Source organism: Dreissena polymorpha, chromosome 5 (genome assembly GCF_020536995.1).
Source record: "Dreissena polymorpha isolate Duluth1 chromosome 5, UMN_Dpol_1.0, whole genome shotgun sequence".
NCBI classification, from domain to species: Eukaryota; Metazoa; Mollusca; class Bivalvia; order Myida; family Dreissenidae; genus Dreissena; species Dreissena polymorpha.
Genome location: NC_068359.1, coordinates 95990399 through 96007648, shown reverse-complemented (window position 1 = coordinate 96007648; position 17250 = coordinate 95990399). Strand labels below are relative to the sequence as shown.

Genomic DNA, 17250 nt, shown 5'->3' with positions numbered 1-17250 from the left:
CACCTGCAAAGTTTAGACTCCGCCCACTGGTTGGCAAAAAGAGGTGGAATTCATATAAGCGCATATAGAGAAGGTTGACATAATCATCGTTTTTATTGATAATCATGAACTGTATCAAATATAATTTTACTATTTATGTCTGAATAAAACATAAGCATGCGTTGAAATTCATTTTTGGAACGATTATATTGTTGTTATTATTTGTTTTTACTAAAAACGAGCTCTTGAGTGGAACACTATCTACGAGCTCGGTATGTGGTTACCACAAAAATCTCTACTAAACGCATATTCACGTCCATTTTAGATACAAAATTTCAGAAATGGAAATTATTTTAGAATAAATTAAATTTAATGAAAGAACACAAATAAGGATGAAAACAAACAACAAATAGATCGCTTTTTGTTCGCCACATATAGTAACTGATTTTAGCCCTAATATATCTGTACCAATTTACCTTGATACACAGCAAATAAATTCATAAATCTAATTGTTTTATTTAATTGTGCATACCAATTTTGACACTTTTGTTTCAGCATTTCTAACCGTGTTTAATTGCACCGTTGTTCGTCACAAGCATATTATCTCGTTATGATCGGAGACTGCCCAGACAATTACACAGAAAACATGCCGGTGTCATAAACATAGGGACCTATTCTTTAATTGGGTCCCTGCATAGACCACATGTGGCAGACTTTATGATACCTCCATGTCATCTCTTGGCATATTGAGCAGTCATATTGAGCAAGCCAAATATTAAAGCCAAAATGCATAACATTTGCTTTAATAAATAATTTAATATATTAAAAAAAGAAGATATTTGTCCGAAACGGATTAACAGGAACATGTGTTTCTATATGTTAGCCAGTTTAATCATAATAATACAGTGCTTTATAACTTTAAATTTAAAATATTGTGCAATATTACTGCTACACAATTGATGTATTTAACGCGGGTACCGGCAAATGTAAACTCGGCAATTTAGTGTAAAGATTGTACGTTCTTGCAGTGCACGTAACACCATCATGAAACCAAGCAATCACAATGGATAAACAATATTTGCGTAAAATAAATTATATTTATCATAAAATGCTAGATTGTTACATGTATCACTCCTTATTACTTGTTAAGAGATTTCAATATACATGCAAAGACAGTTCAATTTGCACAAGATGCAGGTTTTATTTCCATTTGTATATTAAAATTTATTAATATTGTAATTCAATGGAAACGAAACGAAAATTCAATCCATGGAAAAGAAAATTACCACAACATTTTACGATTGTAATGTATTCCGTTCTTATGGCTTTGTTTTATAATTGATTAAATGCGCCTCTTATAATACACTTTCGATCGCTGATGAACAATAACAATATCCACACCGTTTATATTTATAAACAAATTAATATATGTTTTATAAGTTTTGAAATATCATTTTTAAAATCTTACTGTACAAAAGAAGACGGCTAATTTATTGTTTTGTTGTGTGGTATTGTCAGTATTTAGTTTTCCGACCACGTTTACTCTGATGCTAATAACTAATTTGTATTTTATAAAGAGGAAATTATATATATGAATATACATTTGTTGGTACTAAATATGATATATTTGCACTATTGTTTAAAAGTTGTAATGTTTATTTCGGATTTTTTATCGTTTAATTGACTAAACAAAAGCCCTTTATACATGTTTTACGTGACTGTTACCAGTGTTTTTGCCAACCAATCAGTGCGCATGCGCGGAAAATCCCGAATGTAAACAATAACAATTAACTCGTCTATGGTGTATAAAATGTATTCATAATTATTCCACACATTATTGATATACGTTTTTTTATAATATAATTTGTTGTTTACTTTAATAAATTAAATTAAATGAGATCTTTAAACATTTTTTTAATCATCTAAAACTATTCTAGAGATCTACATGATCAGCTAAGATTCAAACTTTGAGGTATTTATTTTATCCTTTATTATACATTACCAAAAAAGTTTGTGATTTTATACTGCAGTCTCGACAAATGCAATTAAAGAAGCGAAAAATAATATTTCCAGTATTAAAAGATTCTTACTCAAGCCAACTTAATTAATTAATTAACTTATTTCCTGCCGTTCATGTACATCATTTTTCTATAATGCTTATATATAATACTATAATTAATTATAATTAAAGAATATAATTATTTTTTCACAGTTCATTCACTTGATTCTTTAATGAATAAAAAGGAATTTAACACTATGTTGAACATAGGTAAATTAATAAAATTAAAAATAAAGAAAGTTCTAGAACAAGTTAATTTTGTTTCAAAAAGGTAGAATTGAGATTTGGAAAATAGAATTGAGACTTCTATGTATGTACTTGTATTCAAACATATTTTAGCATCACAATAATTCCCTTGTTACTTTGTTCAATCTGGTCTGCAGTTATTTAACATAAAAGAATTAATAGCTAAAGATTTAATACCATAAACGCTTTAACTGGGTATAACAGCAAAAGTAAAGTCATTCATCAACATGACTTGTCAGACTGTTACAATTATACCACTATGTGGCATGTCAGACTGTGACAATGGTACCGGTATGTATTATGTTAGACTGTGACAATGGTACCAATATTAAGCATGGCAGACTGTGACAATTATATCAGTACATAGCATGTGAGACTCAGACAATGGTACCAGTACATAGCATCTGAGACTGTGACAATGGTTCTGGTACGAAGCATCTGAGACTGTGACAATGGTACCACTATATAGCTTGTCAGACTGTGAAAGTTATACAGTAGGTAGCATCATTGCTGCATGTGAGACTGTAACAAAGGTACCACTATGTAGCGTGTCAGACTGTTACAATTATACCAGTACATAGCATGCTAGACTGTGACAATGTAACCAGTATGTAGCATGTCAGACTGCAACAATGGTACCATTACGTAGCATCTGCGACTGTGACAATGGTACCGTATGTCGCATGTCAGACTGTGACAATAGTACCAGTACATAGCATGTCAGACTGTGCCAATGGTACCAGTATGTATTATGTTAGACTGTGACAATTAATGGTACCAATATGTAGCATGTCAGACTGTGACAATTTAACCAGTACGTAGCATGTGAGACTGTGACAATGGTACCAGTACGTAGCATCTGAGACTGTGACAATGGTACCACTATGTAGCTTGTCAGACTGTGAGATTATACCAGTGGGTAGCATTTGAGACTGTGACAATGGTACCACTTTTTAGCTTGTCAGACTGTGAGATTATACCAGTTAGTAGCATTTGAGACTGTGAAAATGGTAACACTATGTACATGTAGCGTGTCAGACTGTTACAATTATACTAGTACATAGCCTGCTAGACTGTGACAATGGTACCAGTATGTAGCATGTCAGACTGTTAAAATGGTACCAGTATGAATCATATGCAACTGTGACAATGGAAGCAGTATCTAGCTATCGGACTTTGACAATGGTACCCAGGACTACGTGGCTTGTCAGACTTTGAAACTTTTACCAGTATGTAGCATGTGAGACTATGACAATGGTACCACTACATAGCTTGTCAGACTGTTACAATTATATCAGTATATGACATGCTTTACATTGACAATAGTACCAGTATGTAGCATGTGAGACTGTTACAATGGTACCAGAACGTAGCATCTGCGACTGTGACAAAAGTACCAGTACGTAGCATGTCAGACTTTGACAATGGTACCAGTTTGTAGCTTATCATACTGTGACAATTACATCCCTATGTTGCATGTGAGACTGTGACAAATTGGTACCAGTATGTAGCAAGTCAGACTGTAATAATTATACCAGTAAGGAGCATGTGCGGCTGTGGCAATCATACCACTCTGTAGCTTGTCAGACTGTGAAAATTATATCAGTGGCTAGCATGTGAGACTGTGACAATGGTATCACTACGAAGCTTGTCAGACTGTTACAATAATACCAGTACATAGGCTTTGAGCATGCTTGACTGTGACAATGTAACCAGTATGTAACATGTCAGACTGTTACAAGGGTACCAGTTCATAGCATCTGCAACTGTTACAATGGTACCAGTATGTAGCATGTCAGACTGTGTCAATGGTGCAGTATGTAGCAAGTCAGACTGTTATAATTATACCAGTATGGAGCATGTGCGCCTGTGGCAATCATACCACTATGTACCTTGTCTGACTGTGAAAATTATACCAGTGGCTAGCATGTGAGACTGTGACAATGGTATCACTACGTAGCTTGTCAGACTGTTACAATTATACCAGTACATGGCATGCTAGACTGTGACAATAGTACCAGTATGTAGCATGTGAGACTGTTACAATGGTACCAGAACGTAGCATCTGCGACTGTGACAATGGTACCAGTGCGTAGAATGTCAGACTGTGACAATGGTACCAGTAAGAAGCTTGTCTGATTGTGACAATTATACCGGTATGTAGCATGTGAGACTGTGACAATGGTACCATGCAGTGTGTAGCATCTGAGACCGAGACAATGGTACCAGTACATAGCATGTCAGACTGTTACAATTATACCTGTACGTCGCATGTCAGTTGGGGACAATGGTACCATTATATAGAATGTCAGACTAAGACAATTGTACCAGTAAATAGCATGTCAGACTCAGACAATAATACCAATACGTAGCAATTTAGACTGAGACAATGGTACCAGTGTGTAGCATGTCAGACTGAGACAATTATAATAATGATGCTCAAAAGGTTGGAAAAAGATCAATCGCATTTTGTTCTAGTTTCTGTCTTATCTTTTTTCTTATATCACAATTGTATTTGAATTCAGAAAGAGGATTAAAGTTCATTATTTTTTAAATTAAAATAAGCTGATAAGATAAACTTGTTTTGACTTTAACTCTGTTGAATTATAATAATTACAATACAAATATTAAATGATTTAAGAAAGATGTAAAGGTAATTATGTATGTTCTTGGGAATTAAAAAAAATTAAAACAACCTTTAGAATGTCAAGGCCCACATGGCAAGCAAATCAAACAGTGATGTCATAAACTAAAGATGTAAAGATGAGTTACTTCCGTTCCAACATTGTGCACTTTGTAATTGTTTGTGCTCAAAGGTTGTAACTTGAGATACAACTGTTTTGCATAACAAAAATTATCCAAAATTAAATACAACCATATGCCAAACACATGTTTTCATGGGTAAATTTTCAGAATATAATCTTATATCTATTTAGGATGTGTAAATAATATAAATTAAAATAAAAGTTTAGAAGAACATGTGTCGAAAAATGCGAAATAAGCCAGATATTTAATTCTGAAATCGAGAAAGGCTGTACAGTCAAATTCGCCAGCATGAACGCTGTGAATCAAAATTTAGTTTAACGGTTCATTTTAAATTCCTGCAGCGATATCTATTCATCCGGCACACGAACACTTACTAAAAAGACGACTGCTTCGGTTATTGTAGGAAAATATGTACGAAATATCTTTGTCACAATCAGCTCGGGGCTGTAATTTGTCTTTGCTGCGTTTTATGAAATTCCTCTTCAATGTATATTTTTTCTTGCCTATTTTGTGTTATTGTAACATAATTTATAAATATATTACAATTTAACGCATATAAAATATCGTACAATCTCGTTTTAAATTATTGTGTACAAATACATCATGGAAAACGTTTGCCAGTAAATCAGGCCTGGTCACCAAACACAACTTGTTCCCGATACCTTTTATACTGAATATATTTGTCTAGGATATTAAGCAAAACACAAAGTATTACTTGAATAAACTTGCTTAAGTTAATCACAAACAAATGTTTAAGACCCATACAATTGTATGAACAAAATTGTACTTAACCCATTTAAACAAACAGCGCAGACCCAGATGAGACGCCGCATCATGTAGTGTCTCATCCGGGTCTGCGCTCTTTGCCAAGGCCTTTTTTCTAGACACTAGGCATAAATAGGTTAACTAAGACTTTGATTGCCATGAAAAAATTTAATGACCCACATACAACTTAACGAAATTAACAGTAATATATTATTAGACTATTTATTCTTATTTAAGAATACATTTTATGTATATCTTAATGTAAAATTATTGGTAATTGTGACAGTCTGTGTTTCATCTTTTGTTGTATTTGTACTTAGGCCAGTCATTTATCTTTTTTCAGAATAAATGAAACATACTGCATTTTATTGCCTTTGTTTTCAGGCAGCCATAACATTATCTAGATTGTATGGATTTATAATTTTTATTTTTTAATTAATAAATAAAGTATACGAAGAACACAGATTGTACTTATTGTACCAATACATTCATATGGTGACAAGTTTCCTATTTCATTCGTGGGTTTCCAGTTTTAAAAATGTTGAAACTATTTACAGATTTTGTTAAAAAAAAAATACATTACAGTAAACTATGATATTTGGCATGGTCATGGTTATATTCAGCGTGGTAATGGTAAGAATAAATAACTACATACAATTCATTTACATTTATTATGAAGGAAAACTTTGCACATGACTGAGATTTATTGTAACTAACCATTACAGCTATTCCAGATAAACAGGCATACATGTATCAAGTCAAAAGATAAGATACAACATAAGTTCTATGAACATTTAACAAAGGGTTGACCAGCATCTGGCATCCACAAAATTAAATATTGAAACCCTTTGAGTCAATAAAATAATTTACAGGGCATTTAAATAACGACTCTTTTTCTATAAAATGCTGTGCATGATTTATATACATTGATCAATATGGACCCTCTCTGTAAATAAATATTCAAACAATTTAATATATTCTTGATATACTAGTCCATATTCATGAAACAATGAGTGCAAAGATCATAATTTCAGTATAAACGTTTTTACATATAAAAAATTGTCTGACTCAATTTTGAATCAGACCTACTTTTTATCCAACCCATGTCATACAATTTTAATGATTGAAAAGACACAGGTGCAAAATCTACCAATTGCTTTGATCATGTAAAACATGGACAAGAAGGCACATACATGTAGAAGGCATTCCAATATCAACGCCTCTTAGGACACTGTCATATATTATAAATTACTCAAAAAAGGACACAGTTTCATAATCCATTCCTTCTGTTGCTTTGACCACGGCCAACATGAACAATAAGATCAGGGCTAAAACACGCTTTTTGGTGAAGGGGCCTCAGCCTTTTTTTAGGGGAAAATAGCACGATTTTTTCTTATTTGGGGAAAATAATAATGAAACATAATATTAAAAAAATATCCACATGACTGAAAATCTTTTAAGTTGTAATTAGCCTTTAAATGTAATATATTTATAGCTTTTGAATTTGGCTCGTTCCGTCATTCGCCGATTGGTCACGAACAACAAAATTATGTCATGCTTATTTGATCAATACCATACGCATACCCCTCTAGGAGAATAATACAGGAGGTAATGAAAGGCATATTCAACCAATATGAATACCCCCTTCCCCTAGGAGACTTTTTACGGCTCTGGGTTTTTCCAGCCTAATAGAAGGCTCAACAAGTAAAAAAGTTTGACTTTCATACGAAGTTTAGATATTACTTTCGTGAGGAATTTTTCCAGTATAATTGGTGAAAATTTTGGTCAAATTAGGGGAAAAAAAAGAAAGTTTTTTTGGCCCTGAAGACACAACATAGAAATATCAATATCGACCCCCCCTCCTATGACCTTGCCCATGAGATCTCTGGCCATGTGATCCATGACTGTCATGCTGATAGCTCTGCTTCATTCTGTTAGTTTTCTCCATAACCCTCTGTCGCTTGGCTTCAAACTCACGCTCACTACCACCTCCACCCCCGCCATGCCTGTCATTGTGGTAGCCGTCGTTCCTGTTCCGACTGTGAGATCGATCCCGGTCAGAGTACCCACTGCGATCTTTATCCTGATCCACCTTTCTGCCGTGATGGCCCCTGCTGTTACGATTATCAGCACGTCCGTATTCCCCTTCGCTTCCAGAACCCTCCCCACCATGCCAAGTATTTGAACGCTGAAAATTTGGTGGGTGAGACTGCTGAATCAAGGGCGACATTTGGCCGCCCATCACACCCATGGGTTGATTGTTCATGTACGGGTTCAGGGGAATGTTCATGATATTCATCACGGGAACATTCATGTTCATGTTTGGAAGCATGTGTGGGCTGTTCGGTATGGGGGAGCTGTGGTGATGGGGATTGCGCAGGCTAGTCTCTCTCTGGTGCTGCTGCTGTTGTTGTTGATGACTGGAGCCTAGAAAGATAAAAAACCAACAAAGGTCAATGGTTTGTTAATTTAACAAGACTATTGTAAAGCAATTTATGTCCCCTATCGGCTCGAAAAATGTCAGAATTTTTTTATATTTGTTGCCAGACATGTAGCAACCAAAATTTTTTATGTTGGAGCGCAAACCATAAGTCCCCTCCAGTAAAACCGGTAGGGGACAAAAATGTAATAATCATATGCTTAAAGTTTTCAATGCGTAAAATGTGAAATTAATATTTTCTATTTATTTTCAACCATAAACCTGATCATGAATCTTAATAGCTTTAATTATTTGTTTTCAAACATATACCATTAAATAAAGAAATGCACAGTGCAAATAATGGCCAAGACGGACAATCATGTCTTATGCACATGTACCCCTTACGTAAGACTATTTATCAAGGACTTACACATGTGATCAGTTTATTCTTGAATAAATTCAGTGCATTCTACTTCAGATAAAGAAAGATTCTTTAGAAATTTAATAACTGCATGATACATCATTCCTAACTGATAATACTGTGTAGGACACGTCAACATTTTACAGAACTTTCGTATTCACCGACTGAAGACAAATAAAGTTTACATCCCTTCAGAAAAGTTCTATAAATTAATGAAGTTTTCTTGCAAATTGGAACTAATCATAGAATTTTTTTTACACTACTACATGTAAATTTATCATTTTAAAGATGCCCAATAATTATCAAGCGTTATTTTTTCCCCATGTTTAAAGGGTAAAGCCCTTTCTTCACCAACGGTATTTTACTATTTGCAGATTCCAGAAAGCATAATTTCAAACATTTCAATACAAGGCATTCACCTGGTCTGAACTGGAGTTTCAAGACGCGACCAAACAGTTGGATTCCATCCATAAGTTGTACAGTGTACGGCACAGATTCATCGTGCGCAAATGTGATGAAGGCAAATCCCTTTGGTCGGCCATCTTTCTCCTTTGCGATGCTCACTCTCTCCAGTGGTCCTGCCTTAAACAGAAGACAAAAAGACCATGTGGTCATCAAAATTTAAAAAAAACCAGGCCTGTACCCAGGCCCTGAGGCACGGGCCCCTCTCAGCTGGTTGTCAAGTTAAGAATTTTTTCAAAGAATAGGTCTACTGCAATTTTTTTGCTTATGAAAGGGCCCACAGTACACTCTCCCTCAATACAAAAGGGCAGATGTGTTTTATTGTCCCTGATCAACAAGACGATTAGCGCTAATTTACTCACCAGTGGAGTTAAGCCTTTAGGCAATGTTTTCTTATTGCCTAGTACACACATCTCAGGGCATTCAATTACCCCTTGTGATCCTTAATTAATTGATGGTTGATGTAACACATCTTTTGATTGGCAAAGGATATAGAAGCAGCGAATCGAAGCAACTGATACAGAAGGGCATGTGTCTGAAAATTGCTGAAGTTAATTATTTGTGAAAAACAAAATAAAGTTGGAATTAATTAGAGAGGTGGTATGGTTAATCGTCATTTATTTGATCCGGTAAGTTTGTTTATCTAAGTTAAAGGACCATAACTTTGCCAAAAATCATTTGACTGGAATAAAATTCATAATTCATCTATAAGTAATGTAGGTAGACTCACTCACCAAATATCAGGCCAATATCTTTAAACAGAACAAGAGATGTGTTTATCAGAAACACAACGCTCCCTCTATTGCGCCACTTTAAAAAAAAATCAATAAATCATTTGGCAGGTTTAGATATTATCTCCCTTTTAAGGCTAATTACTTCCCTTGGATTGTATTTTTTTACTTTTGACCTTGAAAGATGACCTTGACCTTTCACCACTCAAAATGTGCAGCTTCAAGAGACACACATGCATGCCAAATATCAAGTTGCTATCTTCAATATTGCAAAAGTTATGGCCAATTTTAAAGTTTTTGGACGGACAGACAGACAGACAGACAGACAGACAGACAGACAGACAGACAGACAGACAGACAGACAGACAGACAGACAGTCTGACAGACAGTTCAACTGCTAAATGCCACCCTATTGGGGGCATAAAAAGAAATGTCGGACAAACAGACAGACTGCTATTATGTCATCCAACAAGGGGAAATACAAATCAGCTCAATATCAGAGGGAGTTGCATAAAAAACCCTCGGGAAAATGGTTATTATAGAGAACAAAATTAAGTCCAATGCTCATCTTTGCCAAAAATCATTAGACCACAACGGATTACAGACATAATCTTTAATACCTCAGTCAATAATCGAGACCGATCAATGTCCGATCAGCGGACAACGTATTTTTTCGATCATCGGGCTGGCGTCGGGCTGATGATCGCACAGACACGAGGTCATTTTGTAGCATCGGATTGGCGTCCTGATTAATTTTAAGTCTCAATTAAACTTTACCTGACGTCGTCCCGGGAGGGAATTGAATTGAGATATAAAAAAAAGATCAGACAATCAACGCCAGGATATTACCCGACATATGGGTATACCCAGGTTCATTGTAAGAGTATCGGCAAAATCAGGGTATTTTCCCGGGACATAAACATCGGCCGGCGACCTTCTGATGGCCAGAAGGCCTCCGAATGATAACTGACGGATGCAGGAAGGAGCTTGTGATGATACACCTATAATGAATCAGATGACGGGCGATCGACGGGCAATAACCGTGCGTTGATCGTCTGATCTTCTTTCAAAGCTCAAGTCAATTCCTTCTTGGGCAAGACATCGGTCTAAATTTTAAAAGAGACATAAAATGACCCGTTGACCGTGCGATCATTGGCTGGACGCACTCATCTGACGGCTAAATGGAGATCGAACGAATGGTCCAGCGCGTGGATTATTTGGGACTGAGGCACAAGTCATGTAGGTAGACTCGCATATCAAAAATAAGCTCAATATCTGAAAGCATTGCATAAAGCCTTCGAAAAACAATCATTATAGAGAAAATTTAGGTCCAATCTTATGTCAGAGTTTAAGACAATTGGGATGGTAAATATCTGTGTTGATGAGTGTGATAGTAAAAATTTGTAGAAAATGCTTTTTGACTTTGAGTAGGATTTCGATAATATAGAGTTCAATTAACAAAATATTGACATAAATATTAACATAATTAATTTGAAAAAATTAAGACGACAACAACCAATTTAGCATTAGAATTCCCGGGAACTTTTCAGTATATTTTTCATACCCTGGGTACATTTAAGTGGGTGCCGGTCAACTCGTACCTAAGTCAACTAGCACTGTAGTCAACTTGCACGTTTTTTGGTCAACTAGCACGGCATTTCTGGTCAACTCGCACTTTTTGAAGTCAACTCGCACCCCTCCAAAAAATATATAGAATAGATAAAGGATGTAATATGATCAGTAGTTTATAAGTAGGTTAAAATAGAAATTATGTCCTTTTTTAATAATCTTAATGTACGGTTATCACGTTTAATGGCTCTTTTACACTTGTGGTCGGTGTTTTTCACGGGTTATATGAATGTTTGTAATAGGTGTGAAAGGTCTTATATACAACTAACAATTATTAAAATGGCAAAGCATTAATCAATTAAACTAAATTGGTATGATAATTAGTCAGTATTACTTTAATGTTTGTCACAAACACGGATAATATTGTAAAGGGTGTTGTAAACCGCGCACAATTCAATTAAAGTTAATTTAGCTTGTAATTAAAAAGTTTTATTTTTATAATCAAGTGTAAGTTAAATTAAAAGAAAATTAAAACGAAAATTAGGTGATGTTTGTTGCATGCGGTTATTTCATAATAGATCATTGTTTCTTAGTTATGTATATAAATCGACTACATTAAGAATAGGTTATCATTATAAACATATAATTGCTACCAGGGATTGACAAATTGTTTTTCAGCAACTTGCCCTGCAGGGCAAGTAGCTAAGAATTTCCACTTGCCCTGCTGAAATATGTACTTGCCATGCAATTTATTGAAAAAACAAGATGCGTTTGTGAAACACAATGTCCCCCTATATGACGTTTGACCTTGAAGGATGACCTTGACCTTGTGAAGGATGACCTTGACCTTTCACCACTCAAAATGTGCAGCTCCATGAGATACACATGCATGCCAAATATCAAGTTGCTATCTTCAATATTGCAAAAGTATTCATAAAATAAGCGATTTGGGCCACATATATTTGACCTCTGACCTTGAAGGATGACCTTGACCTTTCACCACTCAAAATGTGCAGTTCCATGAGATGCCAAATATCAAGTTGCTATCTTCAATATTGCAAAAGTATTCATAAAATGAGCGATTTTGGCCACATATATTTGACCTCTGACCTTGAAGGATGACCTTGACCTTGACCTTTCACCACTCAAAATGTGCAGCTCCATGAGATACACATGCATGCCAAATATCAAGTTGCTATATTCAATATAGCAAAAGTTATTACAAAATGTTAAAGTTGGCTCAAACCGACCAACCAACAGACCAACAGACCAACCAACCAACCAACAGACAGGGCAAAAACAATATGTCCCCCACTTAGGGGACATAAAAATCAGTAACTAATATGTTTTATTGTGATTTTCTATTGGTTATAAAATAGAACTGTTAGTGTTAACTCATGAACTTCAATAAAGTTAATAAACTGTTTGAACACACTTTTAACTCGTTTTTTTTTTTCATTTAGCGCAGTGTGCAATAATCAACATCCGGTAAATTTTTATTCGCTGATTAAAGGTTGTTTTGTTTGGCAAAAATGTTTTAAAACTTGAACTTTTAATCTTTTCTGCCAGAAATGTCACTCGCCCTGCAGGACGACAACAACGGCAACACAAAACATGCGAAACTGGTAAGTACCATGCATTTCATTATATACTTAATATTTCATAACTTTAGAAAAAGCCTAAAGTCAAGTAGTTACATTGTATCTCCATATACCAGCTTTGCTTGAAGTTGCTTTAAGTTATTTAATAAACGTTGTCTAATTGTATTGTAGATTAATTTTTGTTTTTGTGATACTGTTATCACTCGATCCAAGTATTTTTAACCAATAGAAATCTTCATACGTTACTATGTTAACTGTTAAATCAGTCAACCAAGTAACAATACCTGAAAACACCATATCCTATTTCTCACCTTTAAAATTACAATAAACAGCTTATCTGTCAGTCATTCAAAGATGATGAGGGTACTTGTTATTGAGGGGTTGATAATGCTTTTACTGATAGGTGTTGCCTAGAGATAAGGCTGTAGTATGGCATACTTAAATAAATATTTTATTTTTCACGCTATACAATTTAATATTTAATTAATTAATGTAGAACCGTAACTCATGTTCATATTTCAAAAATGTTGGGCAATTTTATTAAAGTTTGAACTAAATACACATTTGATTCTTGTAAAATTGTTTTTTTCCCCTATAATTGTGTGCGCAATAAGTTGTACATGTATGCGTATAATAGCATAAGTAACGGGATCTCCATTAAAGGGATCTTTTCACGTTTTGGTAAATTGACAAAATTGAAAAAGGTTGTTTAGATTCACAAATTTTCGTTTTAGTTATGATATTTGTGAGGCAACAGTAATATTGAACATTTACCATGGTCTAATAAAGCCATTACATTTGTATATGCATCTTTTGACGATTTAAAAACCTGAACATTATAAAGCATTGCAACACGAAACGATTGAACAATTTGGAGAGTTCTGTTGTTGTCGTTTAATTTTGTGAAACTATGAAGATTGCTTATATAAAGTATAAAATACGTCATTCATACATATTTGGCAGGATGACCGAGCAGTCTAATTGGTTTATTATTACTCCAGGACTCGGGGGGTCACTGGTTCGAGCCCTGCTGCAGGCTACTTTTTTTTCCTTTGATTTATTTTAGTCTTGATTTTTTACTGGAGCTTTTTAGATCCAATGTTTACATTTATCAATATAAAGCATTTAATGACAAACTTCAAAACATGCCAAGATCTGTGAAAAAGCCCCTTTAATTGTTGTAAGACAAATTATTACACCTTTAATAATTAATAGGATGATCCGTTCTTCGATTATCGGTCTCAATGTCCTATTCATTAAATTACAAATATTATTTCTATCATATTTCAAGTTCAAAACAACTTAAATATTTGCATGTACACAAATTTTTTGTGATATAGATATATATGCAACGATAATGGTTGATTGCATGCGATACGGAAATATTTGTCAAATTTAATTTGTTTGCTGTTATTTTTATTTTATTTTTTTGTTTATTGATTCCATTTGCTATTTACTATGGAAAATCTGCTTATAAAATGAGTAGTGATTTGGGAAACCAGGTCTTAACAAAAGTGAGTAAACTTCTATTAATTTGATATATTGTTACCAGAAAATAAGATGCACAATTCCTTACATAATCAGGGCTTAACACTAACTTTTTTTTTCAACTAGCCCATTCGAGCTTGTAAATGCAGAACCTACCAGCCCTGACCAATCTTTCATGTGCCCTGACCCAAGAATATCAAAACCTTTATATTTATCATTCAACTGGTATTTTCTTGTGCATAGAGATGCGCAATTATGATTCAATAATTCTTATTAGCTTGCCTTTTTAATGCTAATGAATTCAATATTCATCTACTTATGACATCTATTTGTAATCTTCACGCCATTTCGGGAGAAATTTCCTTTTTTTTCCTCATACTTTCACTTACTTTCCTCCTTCTCTTTTCTTTTCTTATCTGAGGAACCCTCATCCCCACCCGTAAAGCCAAACCTTTTTTTACATAGATTGCCACGGTTACCGTCTGACAACAAATGGTAAGTGAATCTTAGGTTTCGCAAAATAACGTGTTACGGTAGTTGTAACAATTGTACAGGGTTTACTCTCTACTAAAAGTCGGGATCGACCATTAATGTTAGTTTTGCTAATTGAATTGCGTAAAAAAGATTGTCAAAACACTTCTAAACGATCAAACAAATTACAATTATTTAAAATTGATAAACAACTAATAATTTTATAGTAACTTTGTGTTAATGTCGAGTTGCCTCCATCCACCCTGGACGATCCTGGGCGATCCCGGCTTTTAGATTATAACGTATTTTTAGCGAGAAAACACGTCACTACGAGGAAACCAATCAAAAACCGTATCTATTGGAATTCCGTTTAAAAATAGGTACTGACGTGTTTTACCAGGAAAACTGCCGGGGATTTTTTTAATTATCGGCCCCTTTTTGATTACAATCAGGGGGTTCCAAATCTATTTTGAGATACGATCCGTTTGTTGTCTCCGACTTCACTCTGGGATTTAATTGTCATCTGATCGTACTGTATTAAGATTGTTGCATCTTTGAAAAGCTTATTTAAAATGCAGTTTATTGATATAGAACACATAATCCCTCCCAAAATAAACACGACCGGTCGGGCATGTTCCTGGGACATTGGCTAGCCCGGACCTAGGTACAGGCAGTGAATGTCGTTCGGACGTGCCTAAGTGTTAAGCCCTGGTAATGTGTGTTAATATTGTAATAAAAATTAAAATAATAGTTAAAACTTTTTAACAGTACTTTTACGGACTGTTATAATGTGCCGATAATGTAACTATCGTGTAAACAATATTTTGTGAAAAAAAGTGTTATTTTGTGAAGACATTTTACTAAAATGTATTAAACAAAACTCGGAAAGTGTTTCCAATTTGTGTTTATGCATAAATTATTCATTTAGAACCCATTAACACATCAATAGTTTTACTACAGTGCGAGTTGACTTAGGTACGAGTTGATTTCCTGTGCGAGTTGACCAAACAACGTGCGAGTTGACTACCGTGCGAGTTGATTAAGGTACGAGTTGACTGTACGCCATTTAAGTATACTAACGAGTACCTGGGGTACATTTAAGTATGGTTAAAGTACCTCTTCTCGAACTTCACCTCTTTTTAAACCCTTCATTTGTTTACATTTTATTCGCATGCGCACTACGTCACCGTTTTTTGTGTATATGTCATTTGTTTACGACGACTCAGTCTCATACATAGTGGCAAATCGACGAAAATAAGTAAAAAACTGTTAGAATAAATGTAATTATCATAAAACATGTAAAAATCTATGTATTTCTTTATGCTTTTTACATATATAAGGATTTTCCTTAAAACACTTTAAAAACATGGTCTAATTTTTGTTGTCAACTTGTCTTGACAATTTACACATTTTGGCTGCTGCAATAAGTCACGTGACCATGGTCTAAACATGCGACTAATTTATTTATAATTGTGTACACTGAAGGGTTCGAAAGTAGCTACTCGTTGTTTTGGCGGCATTGATAGTTTTACATGATATGGATGTGCTGGAAACTTGCAAAAATCTGTTATCAAAAGAGGATTTACATAGCAATTAAAGTTGCCAGCCATATAGAAACAAGTTATTTATCAAATAGAGTACTAATTAATATGTTTCACTATTTTCATTTTTATATTTGAGTCACATTGACGTGTCAAAAAATAAAGAGGTTCCAAAGATGGTTCGTCCAAGCCGACTATGACAAATGGAGCTCTAGTGGCCTTAACTAAAGTGCCTGCCTTTTGCAGTTTAATAAATACTAATGCATATTTATAACCGTTATGCAAAATAGCTTTTTAAAAATGTCGTTCGAGTGATAGTTTTCAAATAACCCAAGCGATATTTATAACAGTAATTTTGGCGAAACGCGTTAGGTCGAAGTGATGGTGCGAATCGTTCTTGTGAGTTACCTGCAGAAATAGCTCGTACAACAATTCGTCCGAAACTTTATCTGACAAATTGCCAACCCACAGTGTTCTATCGACTTCGGTAGACATTCCTAAGAATGGAAGCCCTTAAGAATAAAAGAAAAGTAAAACTTCTAATGCAGTAAGGTTATATTGCAATAAATTTAAAGTAATCCACATATTGTAGGTTCCCTATTTAATCTGCGGCACCAGGTCATGCCCTGGCAGTCTTTCCAGAACGGAAACCAAATCATGTCACATGGACATGTTTACATTTTTGGATCAGTCCATTTAGAAGGATGTGTCAGGTTTATGCATCATTTAAAA

At 34.5% G+C, this 17250-nt stretch overlaps 1 protein-coding gene across 1 annotated transcript; it reads right to left on the bottom strand.

Annotated features, from left to right (window-relative positions):
• Positions 1–6471: 6471 nt before the first annotated feature.
• LOC127881553 (RNA-binding protein 7-like) lies at positions 6472–17166 on the bottom strand. The gene is made up of 3 exons (XM_052429543.1): positions 16927–17166; positions 9075–9237; positions 6472–8242 (listed from the first exon to the last, which is right to left on the bottom strand). Exons 1-3 carry the CDS (start codon positions 17011–17013, stop codon positions 7659–7661), a joined length of 834 nt encoding a protein of 277 aa, XP_052285503.1. The 5' UTR covers positions 17014–17166; the 3' UTR covers positions 6472–7658.
• Between the last annotated feature and the right edge of the window lie 84 nt (positions 17167–17250).